We start from the raw sequence: 23,116 nt of genomic DNA, 5'->3' as shown, positions 1-23,116 counted from the left end.
CTTCTGGGGCATCGCTTCTGGTGAAACGTCATCACGTCGACCACCCACGCTGAGCTCTGATTGGATCACACAAACAGTCAGTGGAAAGCTCGAGAAGTGACCAGAGGGGAGAGAGGAAAGTATAAAATAACGGTGACGGTGAGGTTACCGGCATCGAGACTACGAGAGCACTGACCGGAGGACCGAGACGAACAACACAAACCTGATTCTCTTCTCTTCATTTTCTCATCTCTAAAGAGGGTAAGTAGTACGCTTCTTCCATGTTTAGCTAGTGTTACATATCAACTGTCAGATTATTTGTTGATAGATAGAATTACTGTAACCGTCATCGAGTTAACGTTAAATACAGCTAACTGCAACGTAAACGTACGTTTCACCAAACTCCCTTAGAAAAACTGTCAATTTTAGAATTTAAAGTAAGTTATTTGTTCCTAAAAAAGGTTTTGTAGGGTTAATAAATTATGTGTTGACCTTCAAATGATGTGCGAATTAGTGATGGGAAAATCGTTATTTTCAATTCACTGGATCACATAGCTTTAGTGAACTAGTTAATTTAGTTAAATTAATTAAATTAAATTAACATTAAAAAGATTTGTACAAACCGTCGATGGACATCTATCGTTAACGTTACGGGGACTTTTATCCTAAATCTCTTAGATAAACTGTCCGTTTTAGAGTTAAAAGTAAGTTATATTGTAGAACAGCTATGTAATACATTATTTGATGCTTAGAACTGAAAGGTCCTTAAATGTAATATACAGCGAATTAGAAACAATCAATGGATTAAATACAGCTACGCTCCACCAAACTCCCTTAGAAAAACTGTCAGTTTTAGGCTGCGATTAATAAACAGTGCTATGGAGTTTAAATTTAATTATGTGTTTTGAACAACAGCTGTAACTATAGCACGTGCAGATTTGGTGGAAATGATGTGATTAGACCTGACATTACTGTTTCAACTAAATACCTGAAATGTGAATAACTGTCACATTAAGACATTAATCGTTTAATGCTGCAGTTTACTGTCACACAGGATGAAGAAACTAGAAAAGATCACATTTAAGAAGCTTAAATCAGAATTATAAAGTCAGCAATTATTTTATTTTTAAATTAAAATGACTCAAACCAATTAATCAACTATCAAAATAGTTGGTGATTAATTTAATTGTTGACAACTGATAAATTGATTAATCTTCACAGCTGTACATTTAGTAAGTTTTTATTTTCAGTGATCGACATCAGACGTATTTATTATCAACCTGACCATAAAAATAACAAACTGAAGTAAAATATTAAAAAGATCATTTAATAATGGGCAAGATTTCCTTGATTAATTCATGATGTGATAATAGTAGGTCACATGTGTCAAACTTGAGGCCCGTGGGCCATATCCGGCCCCTTGCAGATTTAGATCCGGCCCGTATATCAGTTTGGGTTCACGATACATCTTGGCCCGCCTAGTTGTGCGCCAAACTAAGAACACAGGAAAGTGTTTTTAAACATGACATTCAAAGCAGAATTTGGCAGATTTGCCAACTCTGAGACTCAGAAATCCCCCAGAAGAAGCAGAGAGTTTAATATCCAGGCTGAGAAACAGCTGGTTGTTAAAAACATGTATTAGTGTTTTGCTTGATTTGCTAAATTCTATGATGGCTAAGGAACGCTTTTGATGACTTCTGTAGGGTTCATGTCAACAAAAATGTGACCAAAAGCAAACAAAAATGTCGGGAAAAGCAACAAATTTACAAAAAGGTGACAAATGTCTGAGAAAGCCACAAAAAAGTCAGAAAGAAAACAACGAATGAGTTAAAAAGCTACCAAGATGTTAGAAAAACATGTCTGGCCCTTAGTGAAATGGGTTGACACCCTGCTCTAGGTATTTACTTTTAAAACTTTCTAATTTCTGTCTCTGCATCTTTAGGAAACATCTAAACAACCGAGATGTCTGCAGCTAAAGGCGTATCGATCGGCATCGACCTGGGCACCACCTACTCCTGTGTGGGCGTTTTCCAGCACGGAAAAGTAGAAATCATCGCCAACGACCAGGGCAACAGGACCACCCCCAGCTATGTGGCGTTCACTGACACCGAAAGGCTCATCGGAGACGCGGCCAAGAACCAGGTGGCTCTGAACCCCAGCAACACCGTGTTTGACGCCAAGAGACTGATTGGAAGAAAGATTGATGATCCAGTGGTGCAGGCGGACATGAAGCACTGGCCCTTCAAGGTGGTCGGAGACGGAGGGAAGCCCAAAATTGAGGTGGAATATAAAGGGGAGAAGAAAGCCTTCAACCCCGAGGAGATTTCCTCCATGGTGCTGGTGAAGATGAAGGAGATAGCTGAGGCCTACCTCGGCCAAAAGGTGTCCAACGCAGTGGTCACAGTCCCCGCCTACTTTAACGACTCCCAGCGACAGGCGACTAAAGACGCAGGCGTCATCGCAGGACTGAATGTCCTGAGGATCATCAACGAGCCCACGGCGGCCGCCATCGCGTACGGTCTGGACAAAAGCAAGTCGGGAGAACGCAACGTGCTGATCTTCGACCTGGGCGGAGGCACCTTCGACGTGTCCATCCTCACCATCGAAGACGGTATCTTTGAAGTCAAGTCCACAGCCGGAGACACTCACCTGGGGGGAGAAGACTTTGACAACCGCATGGTCAACCACTTCGTGGAGGAGTTCAAGAGGAAACACAAGAAGGACATCAGCCAGAACAAGAGAGCCCTGAGGAGGCTGCGCACAGCGTGCGAGAGGGCCAAGAGGACGCTGTCGTCCAGCTCGCAGGCCAGCATCGAGATCGATTCCCTGTGTGAGGGCATCGACTTCTACACCTCCATCACCAGGGCTCGCTTTGAGGAGCTGTGCTCCGACCTGTTCAGGGGAACTTTGGAGCCCGTGGAGAAAGCCCTGAAGGACGCCAAAATGGACAAAGGGCAGGTCCACGACATCGTCCTGGTCGGAGGCTCCACCCGAATCCCCAAAATCCAGAAACTCCTGCAGGATTTCTTCAACGGCCGGGAGCTGAACAAGAGCATCAACCCAGACGAGGCGGTGGCTTACGGGGCGGCCGTCCAGGCCGCCATTCTGTGCGGCGATACCTCGGGCAACGTTCAGGACCTGCTGCTGCTGGACGTGGCGCCTCTGTCCCTGGGCATCGAGACAGCCGGGGGAGTCATGACGTCGCTGATTAAACGCAACACCACCATCCCCACCAAACAAACGCAGGTCTTCACCACCTACGCCGACAACCAGCCCGGCGTCCTCATCCAGGTCTACGAGGGGGAGCGAGCCATGACCAAGGACAACAACCTGCTGGGCAAGTTTGAGCTTTCAGGGATCCCCCCGGCTCCACGAGGGGTCCCGCAGATCGAGGTCACCTTCGACGTGGACGCCAACGGCATTCTGAACGTGTCCGCGGTGGACAAGAGCACGGGCAAAGAGAACAAGATCACCATCACCAACGACAAGGGCCGACTGAGCAAAGAAGACATCGAGAGGATGGTGCAGGAGGCCGACCAATACAAAGCCGAGGACGACCTGCAGAGGGAGAAAATCTCTGCCAAGAACTCGCTGGAGTCGTACGCCTTCAACATGAAGAACACCGTGCAGGACGACAACCTCAAGGGCAAAATCAGTGAGGAGGACCAGAAGAAGCTGATCGAGAAGTGTGACGAGACCATCGCCTGGCTGGAGAACAACCAGCTGGCAGATAAAGAGGAGTACCAACACAAGCAGAAAGAGCTGGAGAAGGTGTGCAGCCCCGTCATCAGTAAGTTGTACCAGGGAGGAGTGCCTGCAGGCAGCAGCTGTGGAGAACAGGCCCGCCAAGCCGGCTCCCAGGGGCCAACCATCGAGGAGGTGGACTAACAGAGACGCTGGTATCACTGGGACTGTAACTTTATACCTCATGTTCATGTATTTTTATCATTTCTTATTTGTGATGAAAGTTGTTAATGTTATAAACTTTGGGATAATACGACCCATGTTAAATGTACTTTGCTGGACAATGCAATAAAGATGAAACATAAATATAATGGTTGTTTCATGTTTCTAGTTTTTAGCAGCAGTTTAGTTTGAATTATCCAGACAATACATAACGTAATGTTTCTGATGTTTTCCATCATGTTACAGCAGTTACAGTAAAATGATGTTTAAATAGATTAACTTAAAGCTGGTGACAGTTACAGTCATGCACTGGTACTAATAGAAGAAACCCCCCCGAAAAGATCCAGGTTTATATAACGTGTTGCATTCACTTAAACTTCGGCTGATGACCTCACTGCTTTAAGAGCCTGTCTGACAGGTTGTGTGAAGGAAGATTTTATTTATGTAACCTTTATTTAACCAGGTAGGCCGTTGAGAACAGGTTCTCATCTGAAACGGAGACCAAGACAAGCCTAGGCCTGCAAGACAACATACAGTTTCACATTCAATATAATACAGGAATACAGAATACAAGATGCTACATAAAGTACAGATTAAGTAGGCATTATAAAGTGAGGTGTAAGTAAGACGAAGGATATGCAAATGTGATATGGTAATAACACAATATACATGAATAGTCAGTCTATGTAGATGCTGAATGTAGTGAAAAGTCAATATACAGTTAGTGCAAATAGTGGTCTAGGTATATGTAGATCAGAAATAACATGATATGCATGAATAGACCGTCTGTAGTGCTGAGATATAAAGAGTCAATGTACAGTTACATACCTGGGCGGATGAATAGTAGAAATATAAAAACATGTTTTGTACTGTTGCTCACATAACATGACTTCTGTCAGACTAGTAGTGTGTCTGTAGGTTTCTGCTAACTTCACCAGAAGTTACCATTAATGCCTTGTTTTCTTCTTAGATCATAAAAAAATCAGAAAACCTTTAATGCAATATTTTTATCTTAATATCTCGGGTGGCAGTAGCTCAGTCTGTAGGGAGTTGGGTTGTCCCAGTACGGACCAAAGTACAGAGTGTGGATTGGTAGCTGGAGAGATGCCAGTTCACCTCCTGGGCACTGCCAGGTGCTCTTGAGCAAGGCACCGTACCCCCTCAGGGTGCTGGTCCAGCACTGGCATCCCCCCCACTCTGACATCTCTCTCTCTATTAGTGCATGAATAGGTCCTGAGCATGTGTGTATGTGTGTATTTCAGGCCTGTGTGTAGTGATTTCTAACAGAGTGTAATTGTAATTTCCCCACTGGGGATCAATAAGCAGTATAAATTATTATTATTAAAATTAATGTAAGTAATCGAGTGATGAAGTTAAAATACTTGTTTACCCTATTCACCTGTAGTGTCTGAATATTTGTCCCACCACTGATATTTTATATATATATATATATTAAGTAGCCTGGAAATCCAGACCTAAATCTCGCGAGAACTGTGGATTTCCAGGGTGGCTATTATGGGCTGTGCCTCAACATTATAAAATGTGACCAACATTACATTCTTGAAAAAAAATAAAAAAGGAATACTTATTAAATCAAGCCTTGGAGCATTTGTACTGGATTATTAATATCATCTAGGTCGATTTATTTATACCCTTTTATTGTGAAGCGGAAACCTCACAGGAAATAGAACAACTTAAGTCCCGCCCATAGACTGTAAACCGGATGTTGCGTTAATATACAGCCGATGGTCCCGCCCCTCCAGTCTGTGCCATCTTGTATTTAGCAAAGAACAAAAACGGTTTAAGAAACCAGCCGAAGCTCGGGATGGGGCGCGGGCGTTGAGTCGGTTTAAGAGCAGATTTTAGAAACAGCCCGGTGTTAACGGGACAGTATGTTTGGAAGTGGGCCTCGCGAGTAAAAAATCAGCCACACCCCGGAGAACCGCTAATGTTAACGTTAGCTCAAGCTATCGAAGCTAACGTTACCGTTAGCTCAAGCTATCGAAGCTAAGCTAGCCAATTAGTTAAGGCTAGCACCGAGCTAACGAGGCTAAGCGCCGAGTTTGTGTCTGAACCAGCTGAACTAGCAGTTCATTAACTTCATCGTCGGGACGTTTTGGGGGAAATGAGACCAGCGTCGTGGTGATTATCTGCCGAGAGAGGAGACCGGGCTATGAGAGAGGAGACCGGGCTATGAGGATAGAGGCTCGCTAGCTCGGCTGCTAACGGTTGTTTTTCGGTCCGCAGCGGAACCACAATAAGCCGCGGTAAGTGATGCTACATCCAGTTAGCTTGTTAGCTTGTCCAGGGGGATTCAAACTAGGGCTGCACAATTAATCCTATTTTATCAATATCGCAACATGGACTAGTGTAATATCCAAATAGCAGGGAGGGGGGGTAAATCAGTGTCTAACTTCTAACCGTCTCCTCCAGACATCAGGACACATCATCACACTGTAATCATTTTAATTTAATATTGTTTTAATGGAAATGAGAATAACGATACAAATTGGAGCATTCCCTCCCATATCGTGAATCATATTATAATCACAATACCAGTCAGAATAATCAGTGACATGGTCCTCACGCTACCCAGACCCTGCTAGGCTCTGGGCTCGCGGCTAGAGGGGATACAGCTACGGCCGGGGGTTAGGCAACATCTCCTAAATTAGGGTAATATCATAATATATTTGTAATACTTTCGCCCAGGAAAAGCGTGTTCGTTCCTTGGGAGTGTTTTACAGATTCTTTTTTGGGCTTTTCCGCCTTTAATAGACAGGACAGCTAGGTGAGAGAGCGAGAGGAAATCATCCCAGGCCGGATTTCAGGGCTCCACATTAACTTTTCGAGGCACTTGTCCTTTGGACAAGTACATTTACGTTTCACTTGTCCAGGTAAAGATTTATCATTTTATAATTATTATTTTTTTGTGTGTTTTGCTAATGCAGAATTCCTGAAAAACAAACCGTTGAAGGCATCCAAACACTATCAACATTAATACAATTCAGTAGAAACTAAGGTGTCCCGTATCGGTAACATAGACGTAATGAGTGGCACATAACGTCAAGTAACATGGCATTTTATTTAGTTTGAGTTCTAACTTGTCCAGTGGGGCAAGTCCATTTCTCTTCCACTTGCCCTACAAAAAATCCACCTGTCCCGGACAAGCGGACAAATCTCAAACATTTATAATTAATTTCCTTAATGTCGAGCCCTGGACTCTAACCCTGGACCTCTGCGTGGAGGCATAGACCTCTCAGTACATGTGCGCCTGCTCTACCCACTGAACCAACCCGGCCACCCTTGGAGTGTTTTAATCCCAACTACGATCTTTTCCCTAAACTGAACTAGTCGTTTGGTGTCTAAAGTTGACTGTCCGTAGCTGTATCCCTTCTAGCCTCAGCCTGGGTCCCAGAGGCCTTCAGTAGAATGAGAAATACTAGTTTAAATACCTAAATATTAAATACCCTGCAGCCAACCGTCACCACAGTTCATTCATTCTGATGGATCCTTTCAAATGTTAACATTCAGCTGTCACTTACAGGAACATTTCCACATGTATTCATTGACATTGCAGTGTTTTCATAGCTTTGTGGAAGATTTAGCTGTGTGTGTAATTGGCAGAGGGTACAGACGTCCTTCCTCAGTTAAAAAAAAAAAAAATATGCAATTTCACTTCATTTTGTGTCACGTTGTGGGATTTTGCGTCTCTGTAGTCGTGTTGTGTCTCTTTTTGGGCCTGTCTGTTTCTCTGTGGTTGTTTTGGGTCTCTGTGGTCATTTGGCGTCTCTTTTTTTTTATTATTATTTTTTGGGGCTTTGCCCTTTATTAGATAGTGACAGTGGAAAGACAGAAAGGTGGGAGATAGATGGGGGATGACACGCAGCAAAGATCCGTAGGCCGGACTTGAACCCGGGGCGCTGCAAAGGACTCAGCCTATTGGGGCACACGCTCTCACCGGGTGAGCTGGAGGCCGCCCCCATTCAGCACCTCTTTGTCGTCAGTTTGTGTCCCTTTGTGGTAGTTTTGCGTCTCTTTTTGACATCATTTTGGACCGTTATTATCTCCATATGTGTCTAAAACAGTGGAAAAGGCTAGAGCAGATAATACATAATAAATAACTCTCAAAAAGCTTAAAGACAAAACTTAAAGCTAAAGAAGTCTGACTACGACCATCAGGTCTGAGGAAAGTCTTTTAGTTTCATTCCTTCAGCTCGGGTGCTGACCTGAACCTTAGAATGACGGGGTAACCCCTGCATTGGTGGTTCAGTTTTGCGGTATTTCCGTGTTAATGCTACAGTAAGAACTTGTCTTTAAAGTTAGGACCCACCCAGTATAATGATACCTCACTGACTGTCTTCCAACCAAAAATTACCCCAATTTAGTTTGTGAAGGAATTGGTTCACTTTTTGTGAATGTTATACATTTACAACAATGAGCTTCTGTTCAACTGAGTTCAACAATGTGATCTCGGTCCTTCAGCCCAACTGACACAACAAATGTCACGTCACTCGTGTTTAGAAGAACCGTCTGAAGCCTTTTCCTTTCTCCATCTTTTACTGCTTGCTTTTAAATACAGTCCAAATGAGCGTGTGATGTTGTAGGGTGTTGAGGGAACTTGCTTCCCCCAGCGTTTGTGTGCTTGGACTTGTGAGAACAGCCTAGTTCCTTTTGGAAAATTACAAAAATAGATACAGCGACTAGACGTCTTCTCATTTCAAAAATGGTGAATGATTTAGTGTTTTTTTTGCTTTTCAACATGAAGCTGAGGGAAATGGGGGACAGCAATAGTGACAAACCTCGGTCAGGGCTTAACATGAACTTGGGTTTTCAGAGGATTTCCACTTAGTCATGAATACCACAACATTTGGTCCCTGTGTGGCTTTTTCTTAAAATATGGAAGGGATTACACATGATGAAGATCCACCAGTTACGTTGTTAGGCAATTAGGATGCCCCGTGTCTCCTTCTAATTTAGAAAAACTGTTCTTGCTTTATATATATATATATATATATATATATATATATATATATATATATATATATATACACATATATAGACACATACACACACACACACACACACAAAAGTCTCCCATTGACAGACCTTCCTCCACAGAGCTGCAGAGGAAGGTCTGTCTAGTCCACACAGCATTCTGGGATGGGAGAACAACGTGCTTCGGTTTATTGACATTTCTTTAAACCAATCAGAATCATTGTGGGCGGGGCTAAGCTCCGGACGGAGCCACGGTGCCTCTGCTAAATAGTCTCAGGAAGGAACTTGTTTTGGTGGAACATGTGGACGTTCAGAAGTAGTTTTAGTCGTGCAACAGAAAACTCAGATTGGACAGATAGTCTAGCTAGCTGTCTGGATTTACCCTGCAGAGATCTGAGGAGCAGTTAACCATAGTCCTCACAAATCAGCCGGAAGTTAGAACCCCAACACAGAGAAACAGGAAGGGGACGTACATCCGGCCTAAATAAAGGACATCCGGCAGATGTTCCGGCAGCAACGGAGCAATCCTGGAAGTGGACGTTTTTTTTGACAGGCTGAGATTACGTCTCCACTGTTTTGGGACCCAGCTTTTGCCTTTTTAAATCACCACACTTTGCTTGCGCGTATTGAGCTGTTCTTGCTCTATACATTTCTGTCCGTCACACATTTTCTTTCACCTGACTGTGTCAGTCTCATCCTTGTTGTCGTTTTTGTGGATATTTTTTATTGTCACTATTTATCATGTATGTAGCTAGAAATGTATGCAAGAAGACGAGGATATTCTGTAATTGGTCGACTCTCTCCACCCGGCAGCAACAGCTGTCAAAGACCACAGCTAAGTTGAATAAATCAGATATGGACGAGGATTTAGAGATCAAGCAAACATACAAACCGTTAAAATAGGATTATCTTTGACTTGTTTGTAGGTAGATTCCAGTTTTGTGTGCAAATATATAAAGCAACAAGATACCCAGCGTTTCCCTTTTTAAATCCCTCCACTTTCCCTTTTTAAGTTATGTATAATGAAGAGCTGTTCCTGCTCTATACATTTCCGTCTTTCACATTTTTCAGATAGTTTGTTTTCCTCCTGACTGTAGACAGCAGCCGCAGGCGTCTGCTGCTTCCTGGCCTTGGATTAAACACCATCAGGTCACTGAGTGCCACGATATATATAATTGGAAATCGGTTCACTGCGTTTTGAAGAAATGTTGGGTTGGAGGGGGTGGGGGAGATCTGTCTCCTTGTCTAGCACTTGTGCATTTAAACAGCAGCAGTGCATTAAACGGAGACCTGGAGGCCGTGTTTCCATGTAGTCAGAGGCCGGGTTATGTAGCCGGCGCTCCTCCAGGCGCCAGCTGACACTCAGAGACGGCAGCTACATTAACCCCATTATAAAACCACGTTGCTCTTGTCAGTAACCACGGCTCAGCGTGCAGGCTGAGATTACATTCGGGGGGGCTGATTTAGTCGGATGATTTATTTTGAAGCTCGGCTTGATTTGAGTTGTGGCGCTGTCAGTCTGCTGCTCTCTGATCTTCAGATTCCTCAACACACGCGTGTCATGCATGTCATTTTATCTTTTTATGCCCAAAGCTTATTAGCAATATTCTCTTTAGAATGACGACACCTTCCATTATATTTCAACCAAAGCTCAAATGAGTAATTGATTGTTTGGGAGATAGATAATGCATTAATTCATGTTTTTATTACAGAATGTGGAAGGTGTGTGTGATTCTCAGCATGTGGATGTTTGCCAGAAGACACATTTAGTTTCTAAAGAAGCTGGAGGCAGCAAAAAACACCGCTGGCTAAACTATTTAAAAATGGCGGTTTGTTCAGAACCCCCCCCCCGTCTGTCTATAGCAACGATGACGCAGTTATTAGTGACGATTCTCTCCGGCCAATCAGGAGTCTGCAGGTTTTCACGTCACCTTTTGGTATCGCCTCAGCTCACTGGGAACCTCGATGGAGGTGGTACTAAATAAAGTACCAGGGACTTTTTATCATAACGGAAAACCAAAAAAGGCGAGTAGAGTCGAGCAGGTACCATGTAGTGGAAAAACTCATTAGGTGCACATATTTTGGGGTGGACAAATAAGTAGTTTAACATGGTTTTGTACCGTTATTATTACAGTATCTGTGTCTAAAACGTGGGAAAAGTTAGACCAGATAAATAAATAACTCAAAAACAAGTAAAGTCAAAGAAGGCCAACTAAAATCATATCTGAGGAAAGTATTTTAGTTATGATGATTTTACATTCATTCAGCTTAGGGGGTGCACAAAACAGCTTTAATATCTGTTTATCTATCGCAGGTAACATCATTATCAAGGTATTCAACAACGTTATTGCACGTGTTCCTCCCGTCGTGCAGCCCTAGTTATTGCACATGTTCCTCCCGTCGTGCAGCCCTAGTTATTGCACATGTTCCTCCCGTCGTGCAGCCCTACACGTTCCTCCCGTCGTGCAGCCCTAGTTATTGCACATGTTCCTCCCGTCGTGCAGCCCTAGTTATTGCACATGTTCCTCCCGTCGCGCAGCCCTAGTTATTGCACGTTCCTCCCATCATGCAGCATTCGTGCAGCTCTAGTTTGTAACTCTCTGGCCTCCACAGTTGAACATCCAGCTTCCACTTCGTGTCCCAACTTGTCGGCTGGTTTCTGTCCCGGATAGATCGGCCGGGGAGATAAATCACCACGGCGCTGAAACAACATCAGGAGAACTTTTAAAAGCAGCCAGGCATAAAATTCCTGAAATGTTAGAGAATCGTTGAGACATGCAGCTCTCATGACTCTGAACATCAGGGACGCTGATGAAGTCTCTGGTTTTGGTTTCACATGAGGGGGACGTTGCAACTGGGTCACACACTTTACAAGAGTGCAAGAATGCATTTTCCAGCGTATTTAACACATTAATTAGATGGTTTTCTGCCCAAATGAAGTGGAAAACAGACGCGTCACAACACTTCAAAAACCAAATGGGGACACAATCGATGATCTAAATTTAAACCACAGAGGAGGAGGAGTTGTTGTTGTTGTTGTTGTTGTTTCAGCAAAAATAAACCCAGGATTACAGCCTGCTCTGACTCCTGGCCGGTCAATACATCTGTTGATTGTTTCTGATGCTGATGTCTGAGCCTGTTCTGACCTTTGACCCCAGTGTCTGAGTCTCACCTGTGCTGTCCGCTGTCTTCCAGGCCCTGGCCATGCCCTCGAGTGCACGGTCGGGCAGCATCAAAGACCCCGAGGTGGCTGACCTTTTCTGCAAAGATGATCCGGAGAAGCTGTTCGCCGACCTCCGTGAGATCGGCCACGGCAGCTTCGGAGCCGTTTACTTTGTGAGTAGACGCGTGGAGTCCTTCTGTATTAGTTTGGTCCCGTTGTGTCTTTACAGCGTCTTCACCTCCGGGATCATCTGTGGACGAGATGGAGGCCGACGACCAGACAGACATGACACTGACGTCGTGCTCAGGGTTCAGCTATAAGGGTCCGGATGGGCAAGTGAAAAAGAATTCTACTTTCCCAAAGTCAGTTTTTACTGGCCCTTGTGTAGGCCTGCACGATTCGGGGAAAAATATGAATCACGATTTTTTAAGCTTACAATTGATATCACGATTCTCTGCCACGATTTTTTTCTCACGAAGTGTAATGTTTATTGCACACATGAACCACGACAAAACTAATTGGCAGTACCAAACATAGATTTTTTTTTTTTGGCTCCTAGAGCAGATTGGTCATCACCAGAGCTGTAAACACAGAGGCTGAGCACCTATTTATACAGTCAGTGTTTAAAACTCACAGAAGACAGTAGCAGTGTTAGTGATGCAGGCGGCTCCTAAAATTAAATGAGAATCAGTCATAAAAAAATATAAAAAAAAAATATTTTAAGTTATTGAAAAATTAAATCGTGAACGGAGTGAATCAAGGTTTTTAACGATTAATCGTGCAGACCTATCCCTGTGCAGGGAACAAACATCAAAAGTGACCAAAAAACAAATTACTTCAAGCTTCTAAAGAAAAGTTTAAAAACTAATTACATTATACATTATGTGCATTTTTACAAACAAAAGCGCCGGAAAAAAACGTTAACAAAAACATTAAAAACATGTTGACAAATGAGTCAAAAAGGTTGAAACTGTCAAAAGCATCAAGAGCGTAAAAAATTTATAATGCATTTGCGCACGCCAGCTGGGCTGCAGTTACTGTAAAACACGCTTCACCCCCCCACACACACACTTATCTTAGATTATCTTCTGGATGAATGGATTACTTGTTTGGTCTCTAAAATGGTGAATAATATGGATCAGAGTTTCCCAAAAAGCCCAAGATGGCGTCCTCAAATGTCTTGTTTTGTCCCCAACTCAAAGATGTTCAGTTTCCTGTCCCAGAGGAGAGACTACAACATATTCATATTTAACAAGCTGGGATCAGATAAGTTTGACTCTGTATTTCATTAAAATGACTCAAACCGAAAAATCAACTATCAAAATAGTTGTGGATTAATTTAATAGTTGCTGACTAATGGTCTAATCTTTGCAGTTTTAGATCCAGTTCAGTGTGTGGGGGAAGAACAGTATAAACGGTATAAAACCTTTCATGTTATTAATGGTCAGCATTTCAGTCTCGGAGGTGAAGACTGACCCGGCTCGGGCTCAGACTAGCTGCCCGCAGGACGTCAAGGCGCATTATCTCGTTACCCTGAGAAACCGGTTTAGGGTTTAAGTCGCCCGGCTGAGAGAGCGCAACAGGCCAGCGAGTTTCAGAGTTGTTATTGAGCTGCTACATCAGTGTCAGTCTCATCCAGGCTTGTTGTCATTGTTGTGGGTAATCTTCTGTCGCTGTTTATCATGGATGTCTATGCAAGATGAGGATATTCTTTAATTGGTCAGCTGCTACAGCTGTCAATGAGCACAGATGAGAATAAATCAGATCATACACAGATGCAAACATACAGTTAAAATATGATCATCTTCTACTTGTTAGTAGGTAGTTTCTACCTGTGTGTAAGTATAAAGCAACAAGACACTCTGCATGGTGGTCCTGTAGCCAGATTATGTTAAAGAAATCAAATAATTCAGTTAATTAATCTGATGTTTCAAGAATTTCTTTTAAAATAAACCCACCCTGAGCCCAGAAGGCTGCAGGAACCAGTGTTACTGTGTGTGGGTTTCTCCCAGACACACATTCTGTGTCATCTGCATTTCATCACTAAAAAAGAACCTGTGAATCAGAAAATTACCCCACTGTGTGTGTGTGTGTGTCCTCCAGTGTTCTCACTGAATGTCTGAGTTTCAGAGGATTTTTTTAAAAGGCCATTAGAGATGATGCTACCAAAATAGATGTTTGATGTGCATCAATTTGCATGAATTTAACAAGAGTGCCACAGCTTCATACTGAATGTTCTCAGAGCTCACTGTAGGAAGTCTGTCTGTCTGTGTGTGTGTCTGTCTCGTCTGTGTGTGTGTGTGTGGATCTGTGTCTGTCTGTCTGTCTTGTCTGTGTGTGTGTGTGTCTGTCTTGTCTGTGTGTGTGTCTGTCTGTCTTGTCTGTGTGTGTCTGTCTGTCTGTCTCTTGTCTGTGTCTGTCTGTGTCCGTGTGTGTGTGTCTGTCTTGTCCGTGTGTGTGTGTGTGTGTGTCTGTCTTGTCCGTGTGTGTGTCTGTGTGTGTGTGTGTGTGTCTGTGTGAGAGAGAGAGGGCTGTACCCAACACTATTCTTTGAGCTTCGCTGCTGTTCAACAGTGAATGTTCAAAGTTTTGGTGGCGGCCGCAGCGGCGGGGAAACCAACATTTCCGACCGCACTTGAAGGCAGCTTTGGAAAAAGAGAAAATAAAAGGCAACGAAGCGAGAGATGAAGTGACTGCTTTGTTATTGCAGGACACAGTCCGTGTTGTTACAAAAGTGGAGATCTCAACCCCCCCCCCCCCCTCTTGATAACTGATAACCACAGGTTGCCGTTAATCTTATAAAGGATATTTGTGATCACTTGAGGAAATGTTGTTGAAATTGTGTTTTTATCTGAATACCTGCGTTACCTGTTTTCTGAGCATCCAGTCTCAAACCGGTTTCCTGGTTGAAGGACCTGTTCCCTCGGAGCGGTGTGAAGCGGCTTTGGGTTCTGTTTCTCTGGTTTGGTGTCCCAGGTGATTTCGTCTCTAGAGGGTTTTAATGTTTCTGTCATCCAACAGGCCCGAGATGTGCGCAACAATGAGGTGGTGGCCATTAAGAAAATGTCGTACAGCGGCAAGCAGACAAATGAGGTAACACCCTGGAAATGATGTCTTTTCCCTTTTTAGATATTAAAAAGTCCCTCCTTTTAATATCTAAAAACCTGTTTCTTAATTAAAACATTTAGATGTTCTCAGTTAGGCAATGAACTCTTCATAATCTACTAATGAACTCTTTCAGTTGGTTTAAAAATGGCTGGCTTTTAAAATCTACATCAATAATGTCATCTTATTCCCCCCTGAATTATGGATAAATACGAGTTCATAGAAGTACTTTGTCCTTCTCGTCACAAATCATTTCTTTCTTAACTGCATGTTTTAACAAAGAGAGATGTTTGATAAATAACATGATAAAGGGTCTGGTAATTGATAATTAGAATATTTCTCTCGTGATAACAGTCTGTCTCTAAAAAGTGCTTTGAAACGGAGTTTTGTGTTGATGTGCAGAAATGGCAGGACATCATTAAAGAGGTGAAGTTCCTGCAGAAACTTCGCCACCCGAACACCATCGAGTACCGGGGCTGTTACCTGAAGGAGCACACGGCATGGGTACGTATGTCCGTCAGCTGGAACGTCCTACAAGCTTCGGAAAATAAGCACAACCTGCAGACCTGCTTGGCAGAATTTGAAAACTTACTTACTTTAAACTCAGACTGCCCTATATTGCCCCCAGTGCAGCGCAGCCCGAGTGTCTTTGCTAGTTTAAGACTGACCCAGTTGTCAGTTTCCCATCCAGCACCCATGTTGTTTAAATATCAAATGCACCTGCACCCACCTGTGGCCCATGGCTGGTCTTACAGGGAGGTGTGTTCAGGTGCATTCTGGGAGTATTGCTATCTTGAGGCAGCGGGAAGTGATCGTGCCATTGACCAACAAAAACCTGGTCTAAAGTCAATAACGCAGCATTTCATTGTTATTTTAACAGAGCATTAATAAAATGCTCCTAGGTTCGTGCACAGCACGTGCACACTATGCTTGTTACACACACACACACACACACACGCGCAGAAGATTACTAATAAAAATATTACGGTGCAGATCCTCCATCATAATAGCAATGCTCCAAGGTCCAAACACGCCTGGCTTTTAAAGGGAATGGGAGATGATCTCTGATTGGTTGATTGCATGTTACGCCCAAAACACCCCTCTGATTAATGAAGACACTAAGTACAACCCTTTAGGACCATGCCATGCACCCGGATTCTTACACGCCCTAAAAGCAGCTGCGCCAGGCGCTTCACGCCGTGTGCTTAGATGGTTAAAATAGATCCCAAAATGTTAACACATCTCCACTGAAGGCAGAAAAACTGTCAGCTGGTTCCGTTTAGGTAACCTGTAACGAATAAACAATGTCCAACAGCAGTTATTTTAAAAGTTATCTCTTAGAAGCAAGAATAATAACATTCCTCCATCTAACAGGCCAAATAAAATCAATCTACAGTGATGCAGAGAAAAGATGCAAATCCTCACTTTCTGAGCTGGAAACAGTAAAAATGTACAGCAAGTAACTTCTTATTCAAGTACTGCACTTAAATACAGTTTTGAGTACTTGTTTCTGCTACTTTCTACTTCTCCTCCTCTATATCTCAGAAGGAAATCTTGAGCTTACTCCAACTTTACTCCACTACCATAATCTGACAGCAGTTACGTTACAGATTCAGATTATTAAAACAAAATGTAATCAGCTAATAAATGATGTTTGTTATTACAGATTAAATTTCCCCGGCAGTTTATAAAGTCTTTATGAGCTCCACCTTTACCAGCGGCAACATTAAAGCCTTCAACACGTTAATACATGTGTCAAACTCAAGGCCTGTGGGCCGAACACGGCCGCTCGCAGATTTTGATCCGGCCCGCAAATTGATTTAGGTTGACGTGTAGGTTCACAATAAATTTCGGCCCGCCTAGTTGTGCGCCAAACCCCAAAAGACGGGAACCTGTTTTCAAACTGGAATTACGTGATACTCAAAGCAGAATTTGGCAATTTGCCGACTTTGAGACTCAGAAAGCAGAAAGTTTTCATATTCAGGCGGTGAAAACAGTTGTGAGTCGGCTGTGTGGATGCTGCTTTTAAATATGTAATCTTTGTTTTGATTGATTTGGTAAACACAATCATGGTTAAGGACCTTTTTGGCTGACTTATGTAGGGCTTTATGACGACAACAATGAGACACAAGTCGAAAAAAAGCAACAAAAATGTCAAAACAGCTACGAAAATGCGACAAATGTTAAAGAAAAAATGTTAGCTAACGTGAACGTTAGCTAACGTTAGCTACTACAGATAGCTGTGTTCTGCAGCCGTAAGCTAGCTACCATTCAAGCCAACATTAGATGATAACTAACGTTAGCTAAACACAGCTGTCTAGGCGCCAGTAGCTAGCTAACGTTAACGTTAGCTACTAACCTAGCACGAACAAACTGCACGGAGAGCTAAGATAGTTAGCTAGCACCACCTAAGTGCGCAGGCTACACAACACACTACACAAACATGAAATTAATTTAGCTAACGTTAGTACTTGGGACTATATTTTAAGTATTCCCCTACCCTCGATGATTAAGGGCGAGCTGTTTTTTTAGGACTTCTTCTTTTCATGGGGCTTTTTGCAGGGCTTTGTTGGGAATTCTGTGAGGAGGTTGCGGTTTCCTGCAATGTTTTGGTCTCCCACGTGTGTGTGGCGAAGCGTCGACGCAAAAATACGACGTCGACGTAATTTTGACGTCGATGCGTCGACATCATCGACGCGTCGCTGCAGGCCTAGTTTACACCAGAATGTTTAAGACCAAAGATGTCATTCATATAAATTCATGCATCACCTAATTTCATCACCAGGAAACAACAGTTGTTTAATCTATCTAATCTCATGTTGTTCATACTGGACAATGATGTATTGCTTGTCTTTGTTCAATAATACTGAGGGGTCAAAGTGGGCGTGGCCTATGGGACCCAAGTCTAGATTCACCACTTACACTAAACAACAGTGGAATGTCCTGTGACTTTGGCATGGGAACAACCCCGTCGACTATAGCCCGGAGATGAGAATCGCCGACAATCAGAATGAACTGTAACAAGAGAAAGATTTGGTCAAACACACACAACTATGAATAAGCAGGAAAAGGTTATGCAGCCTCAGCTAAATGACATGTAAAGTAATGTCCAACTCTAAATGTCCGTCCCTTTGATGTGATTATTTTCCCGTGGGGCGCTGAGTGAGGTTGAGTTTGACCCTCCTGCGTTAATACTACAATAAAAGGCTGCTACTAACGATTGTTTTTCTACAGAGTATTTCCACGTGTGTCTTTGTTTCTGTGATATGAAAGTGGAAGTAGATGACGATGTCTTTGTGTCTGATGTTTCCCAGCTGGTGATGGAGTACTGCCTGGGCTCGGCCTCGGACCTCCTCGAAGGTCCGTCTAACACCAGTCTTATGAAAACATGATTCTTCGTCCCTCTGTTGTTTGGTTTCTGACTCTTTGTTTCCCCTTTTCCTCGCAGTTCACAAAAAGCCGCTCCAGGAAATAGAAATAGCTGCTATTACCCACGGTGCACTGCAGGGATTAGCGTATCTTCACTCTCACAACATGATTCACAGGTAACCTCTTGTTTTACTTTGTTGGCTCCTCGCAGCCTTTCTGGCAGCTTTGAATCATTATCAGGAGATCAACTGGTGCAGTAATCACACCGCCAACACTCAGATATTTTGAGTTATTTGATAGATTAGCAGCAGAAAACTGCACTTTAAATGTGACTGTCATTCTTTTTTAGTGGGTCATTTTATGTTCAGTTCAATTTGTTGAATAAAAGAAAGTTGGAAAGTTGTCTTTGTTTTTTAAGCTCACTGAGCAGTGAGTTGTATTAAAGGAGAATACTGAATGCAGCAGAATGAGATCACTTTAATATCTGTTTATTTATCAAAGTTATATTGTTATCACAGCACTCAACATCGCATATTTTTCTCATAATGCAGCCCTTCTGGCAACGACACTAAAATATATTATTACTATATTACTACAAAATGTTTGTGTACTGCGTACCAGGAGTAGGGCTGGCCCCCAGCCCTACTCCTGGTACGCAGTACACAAACATTTTCAATACTTTTTCAATACTTTTTAGGCACCGACTGAATTGCCTCTAAAGTAAACAACAAAATGCCTCGTCCCTCAATACCTAAAGGAGGAACTCTCATCAGCGTCAGTGAGCCAATCAGCACACAGCAGTGTCTGGCCCTGGTGTGATATAACCTTTAATAACTGGTATCAAAGTCATGTTCTCGGCATCGGTATTGAATATTTTTTAACAATACCCCGCCCTAACCAGCTACTACATGTTCCTGATTATTTACAGATATTTAACAGAGCTTTTAGGCTTTGACGTCTGTGTTTTAATGTTTAGAAGCCGTGTTTGGATGCTAACGTGTGATTATGGTCTGTAGGGACGTGAAAGCGGGAAACATCCTGCTGACTGAGCCCGGTCAGGTCAAACTGGGGGACTTTGGCTCTGCCTCCATCGTGGCTCCGGCCAACTCCTTCGTGGGGACTCCCTACTGGTGAGGCAATATTTCAAAATGATATTGATATCGTGATATGAGACTAGATATCGTCTTAGATTTTGAAGAATTGTAATATCGTTACATGGTACGTTTAGTCTTTTCCTGGTTTTAAAGGCTGCATTACAGTAAAGTGATGTCATTACAGTAAAGTGATGTCATTACAGTATGTCATTACAGTAAAGTGATGTCACAGTAAAGTGATGTCATTACAGTAAAGTGAAGTAAACACACACACAATCACACACACACACACAGAAAGAAATGAACTGATCATTTGTTACTTGTGAAGAGTAATGGTTGTACGGAACAATCCACACATGGGGTGTGTGTGTGTGTGTGTGTGTGTGTTTACATTTTATTCCTGTTAATTCCCATGGAAAGAGTTTTGACATTCATTTATAGCAAACAAGAGAAACTGAGCTGGTGTTTTTCCTGCAGGGTGGATAAAAAGAAGGCAGATGAAATCACTTTGAGATTCCTAAATGTTGGTTATGGTTGATGTCTGCTGTGTGTTTTTAGGATGGCTCCAGAGGTGATCCTGGCGATGGACGAGGGCCAGTATGACGGCAAGGTGGACGTCTGGTCGCTGGGCATCACCTCCATCGAGCTGGGTAAATCCTCTTAGAGCTACGGAGGCCCAGAAGGCTCACAGACACATCTTTCTGGGGGATACTTTGCGTTCCCTCGCAATACTTTTCTTCTTCCATTCCTTCTGAAATAATTTTGTTAAAATATTGCTAGGTAACTGGCTAAATGGGGGTAAAAATGACCATTGGTGGGTAGCATTATAAAGTTATTAGCCAATTTGACCGGAGATGAATGAAACAAACACTTTGTCTGTTTGAATCGGCCGACTGCAGAAAATGAAGTCAGTGTTTCCTGATCGGGCTGTTTCCCGCTAAGAAATTTGGGCGGTTTTGTGTGTTTGGCTTGGAAATGTAACGTTTATCTGGGAACACTGCTTTTAGTGCTAATCCTACATTTCCCATGAACACTTCTGTTGTGAAGTGTTGTAATAACCGTTGGCTACGTGCCTAGCGTGCGGTATCGATTACGAGCTACACTGAAACGGAGAAGACGAACGGAACGGCGCCACACAAACCAGAGGAGCTGCTATTAAAGAAAATGTATTTAGGAAAAAAAACAAACCGGGAGATATTTTTCTGGAGTTAAAGCTGTAGTGAGTAGTTTCTGTCTCCCCCATGAGGAATTCTAAGTAATGACAACAACACCGCGTCCACATGATACAAGCCTTCCGTGATTTGGAAGAGACGGTGTCAATGCAGATGAAAGAGGAGGGAAAAAGAAGACAAATTTGGCTAATGGGAAATCTGATTGGCTGGTAACTTTAAAAATCTACTAGCCGTGTTGGCTGGTGATCAAAGGAGTTAATTTAAAGCCCTGGAGGTAACACTAAACGTATTGCAAGGGAACACTAAATTTAGTTAGAGAACGCAAAACTTATTGTGAGTGAACGCAAACGTAGTCCCCCAGAAGAATCTGCCCTTCAGTGAGAGTCACGGCCTCTGAGTCACAGCCTCTCACTGAAGGGCACATATTATGAGATAGATACATACATACATACATACATACATACATACATACATACATACATACATACATACATGCAGATGTGAGATACATGCAGATGTGAGATACATGCAGACGTGAGATACATGCAGACGTGAGATACATGCAGACGTGAGATACATGCAGACGTGAGATACATGAGATACATGCAGACATGAGATACATGAGATACATGAGATACATGCAGACATGAGATACATGAGATACATGCAGACATGAGATACATGAGATACATGCAGACATGAGATACATGAGATGCATGCAGACGTGAGATACATGAGATACATGCAGACATGAGATACATGCAGACATGAGATACATGCAGACATGAGATACATGCAGACATGAGATACATGCAGACATGAGATACATGAGATACATGCAGACATGAGATACATGAGATACATGCAGACATGAGATACATGCAGACATGAGATACATGCAGACATGAGAGACATGCAGACATGAGATACATGCAGACATGAGATACATGCAGACATGAGATACATGCAGACATGAGATACATGCAGACATGAGATACATGAGATACATGCAGACATGAGATACATGCAGACATGAGATACATGCAGACATGAGATACATGCAGACATGAGATACATGCAGACATGAGGTACATGCAGACATGAGATACATGAGATACATGCAGACATGAGATACATGCAGACATGAGATACATGCAGACATGAGGTACATGCAGACATGAGGTACATGCAGACATGAGGTACATGCAGACATGAGATTATTTACTGTGACACTGTGCTCTTTCTGTCCACAGCGGAGAGGAAGCCCCCGCTGTTCAACATGAACGCTATGAGTGCCTTATATCACATCGCTCAGAATGAAAGCCCCATCCTCCAGTCCAACCACTGGTGAGAACATTTCTACTCCTCCGTTCTTAGTTTGATCTTTAACTCAAGATTGACACTTAATTATCTCTATAATCATGTTTATATTTAGTAAATAAGTTATGTTTTTCTAACTATTTAAGTTATCTGTGTCAGTCGTGTTGGTCTGTGTCTCTTAGAGCTGCAACTAACGATTGTTATCATAGATTATGATAGTATATATTATGTGTGGGTTATGTTCTGGATGAATGGATGAGTAGTTCTGTCTCTAAAATATGGATCAGAGTTTCCCAAAATGCCCAAGATGACGTCCTCAAAGGTCTTGTTTTGTCCACAACTCAAAGATCTTCAGTTTCCTGTCCCAGAGGAGAAACTGGAACAATATTCATATTTAACAGCTGACATCACACAAGTTTACCTGTTTTATCATAAAAAAATGACTCAAACTGATTAATCAATTAACAAAACATGGAAAAGATGTGAAGTGTAAAAATGAGACGACCTGGCAAAAAGTTAACGATATTTATTATCTTCATGTTAAATAAAACTGAACATAAGCCTAGTAAGTAACCACCACTGCTGCTTTGACAACATCAGCCTTTATCTCTCCGCAGGTCTGATTCCTTCCGCAACTTTGTTGACTCTTGCCTACAGAAGATTCCCCAGGACCGACCTACCTCGGACGTGCTGCTCAACGTGAGAACTCACCGCATCATCTCACCTAACACAAACGTCCTCGGCAGTGCTGTAATGCTCCTGTATTGTCTCCTTCATTCTTCCTTCCCTCCCTCCCTCCCTCCGCAGCATCGGTTCTTGTGCCGTGAGCGTCCGCTGACGGTCGTCATGGACCTGATCGCCCGGACCAAGGACGCAGTGAGAGAGCTGGACAACCTGCAGTACCGCAAGATGAAGAAGATCCTCTTCCAGGAGACGCAGCAGAACGGCCCCGTGTCTGAGGGAGGGGAGGAAGAGGAGGTGAGGATGGAGGGGAGGAAGAGAAGGGGAGGGGG

General features: G+C 43.0%; 2 protein-coding genes across 3 annotated transcripts in view; both read left to right on the top strand.

Annotated features, from left to right (window-relative positions):
* Positions 1-62: 62 nt before the first annotated feature.
* On the top strand, positions 63-4,034 carry LOC116060866 (heat shock 70 kDa protein 1). The gene is made up of 2 exons (XM_031314626.2): positions 63-240; positions 1,922-4,034. The coding sequence occupies exon 2, from the start codon at positions 1,942-1,944 to the stop codon at positions 3,865-3,867; it is 1,926 nt and encodes a 641-aa protein (XP_031170486.1). The 5' UTR covers positions 63-240; positions 1,922-1,941; the 3' UTR covers positions 3,868-4,034.
* A 1,603-nt stretch (positions 4,035-5,637) lies between these two features.
* Positions 5,638-23,116, top strand: part of taok2a (TAO kinase 2a) — a 31,571-nt gene continuing 14,092 nt past the window's right edge. For both annotated transcript variants that reach the window (XM_031314629.2, XM_031314627.2), the window contains exons 1-11: positions 5,638-6,152; positions 12,076-12,216; positions 15,065-15,136; positions 15,551-15,652; positions 18,463-18,508; positions 18,597-18,693; positions 19,534-19,647; positions 20,170-20,261; positions 22,037-22,130; positions 22,721-22,802; positions 22,911-23,081. In XM_031314629.2, coding sequence (XP_031170489.1) covers positions 12,085-12,216; positions 15,065-15,136; positions 15,551-15,652; positions 18,463-18,508; positions 18,597-18,693; positions 19,534-19,647; positions 20,170-20,261; positions 22,037-22,130; positions 22,721-22,802; positions 22,911-23,081 — 1,002 coding nt within the window. In that variant the 5' untranslated portion in view covers positions 5,638-6,152; positions 12,076-12,084. The remainder of the gene's footprint in view (positions 6,153-12,075; positions 12,217-15,064; positions 15,137-15,550; positions 15,653-18,462; positions 18,509-18,596; positions 18,694-19,533; positions 19,648-20,169; positions 20,262-22,036; positions 22,131-22,720; positions 22,803-22,910; positions 23,082-23,116) is intronic.

This window comes from Sander lucioperca, chromosome 21 (genome assembly GCF_008315115.2).
Source record: "Sander lucioperca isolate FBNREF2018 chromosome 21, SLUC_FBN_1.2, whole genome shotgun sequence".
Taxonomy (NCBI): domain Eukaryota; kingdom Metazoa; phylum Chordata; class Actinopteri; order Perciformes; family Percidae; genus Sander; species Sander lucioperca.
The sequence above is the reverse complement of the archived record's forward strand: the minus strand, read 5'-3'. Positions and strand labels throughout refer to the sequence as shown.

What these genes read in the sequence shown, in the direction of transcription:
- LOC116060866 (XM_031314626.2), top strand. Translation starts at nt 1,942, where the DNA reads ATGTCTGCAGCTAAAGGCGTATCGATCGGCATCGACCTGGGCACCACC.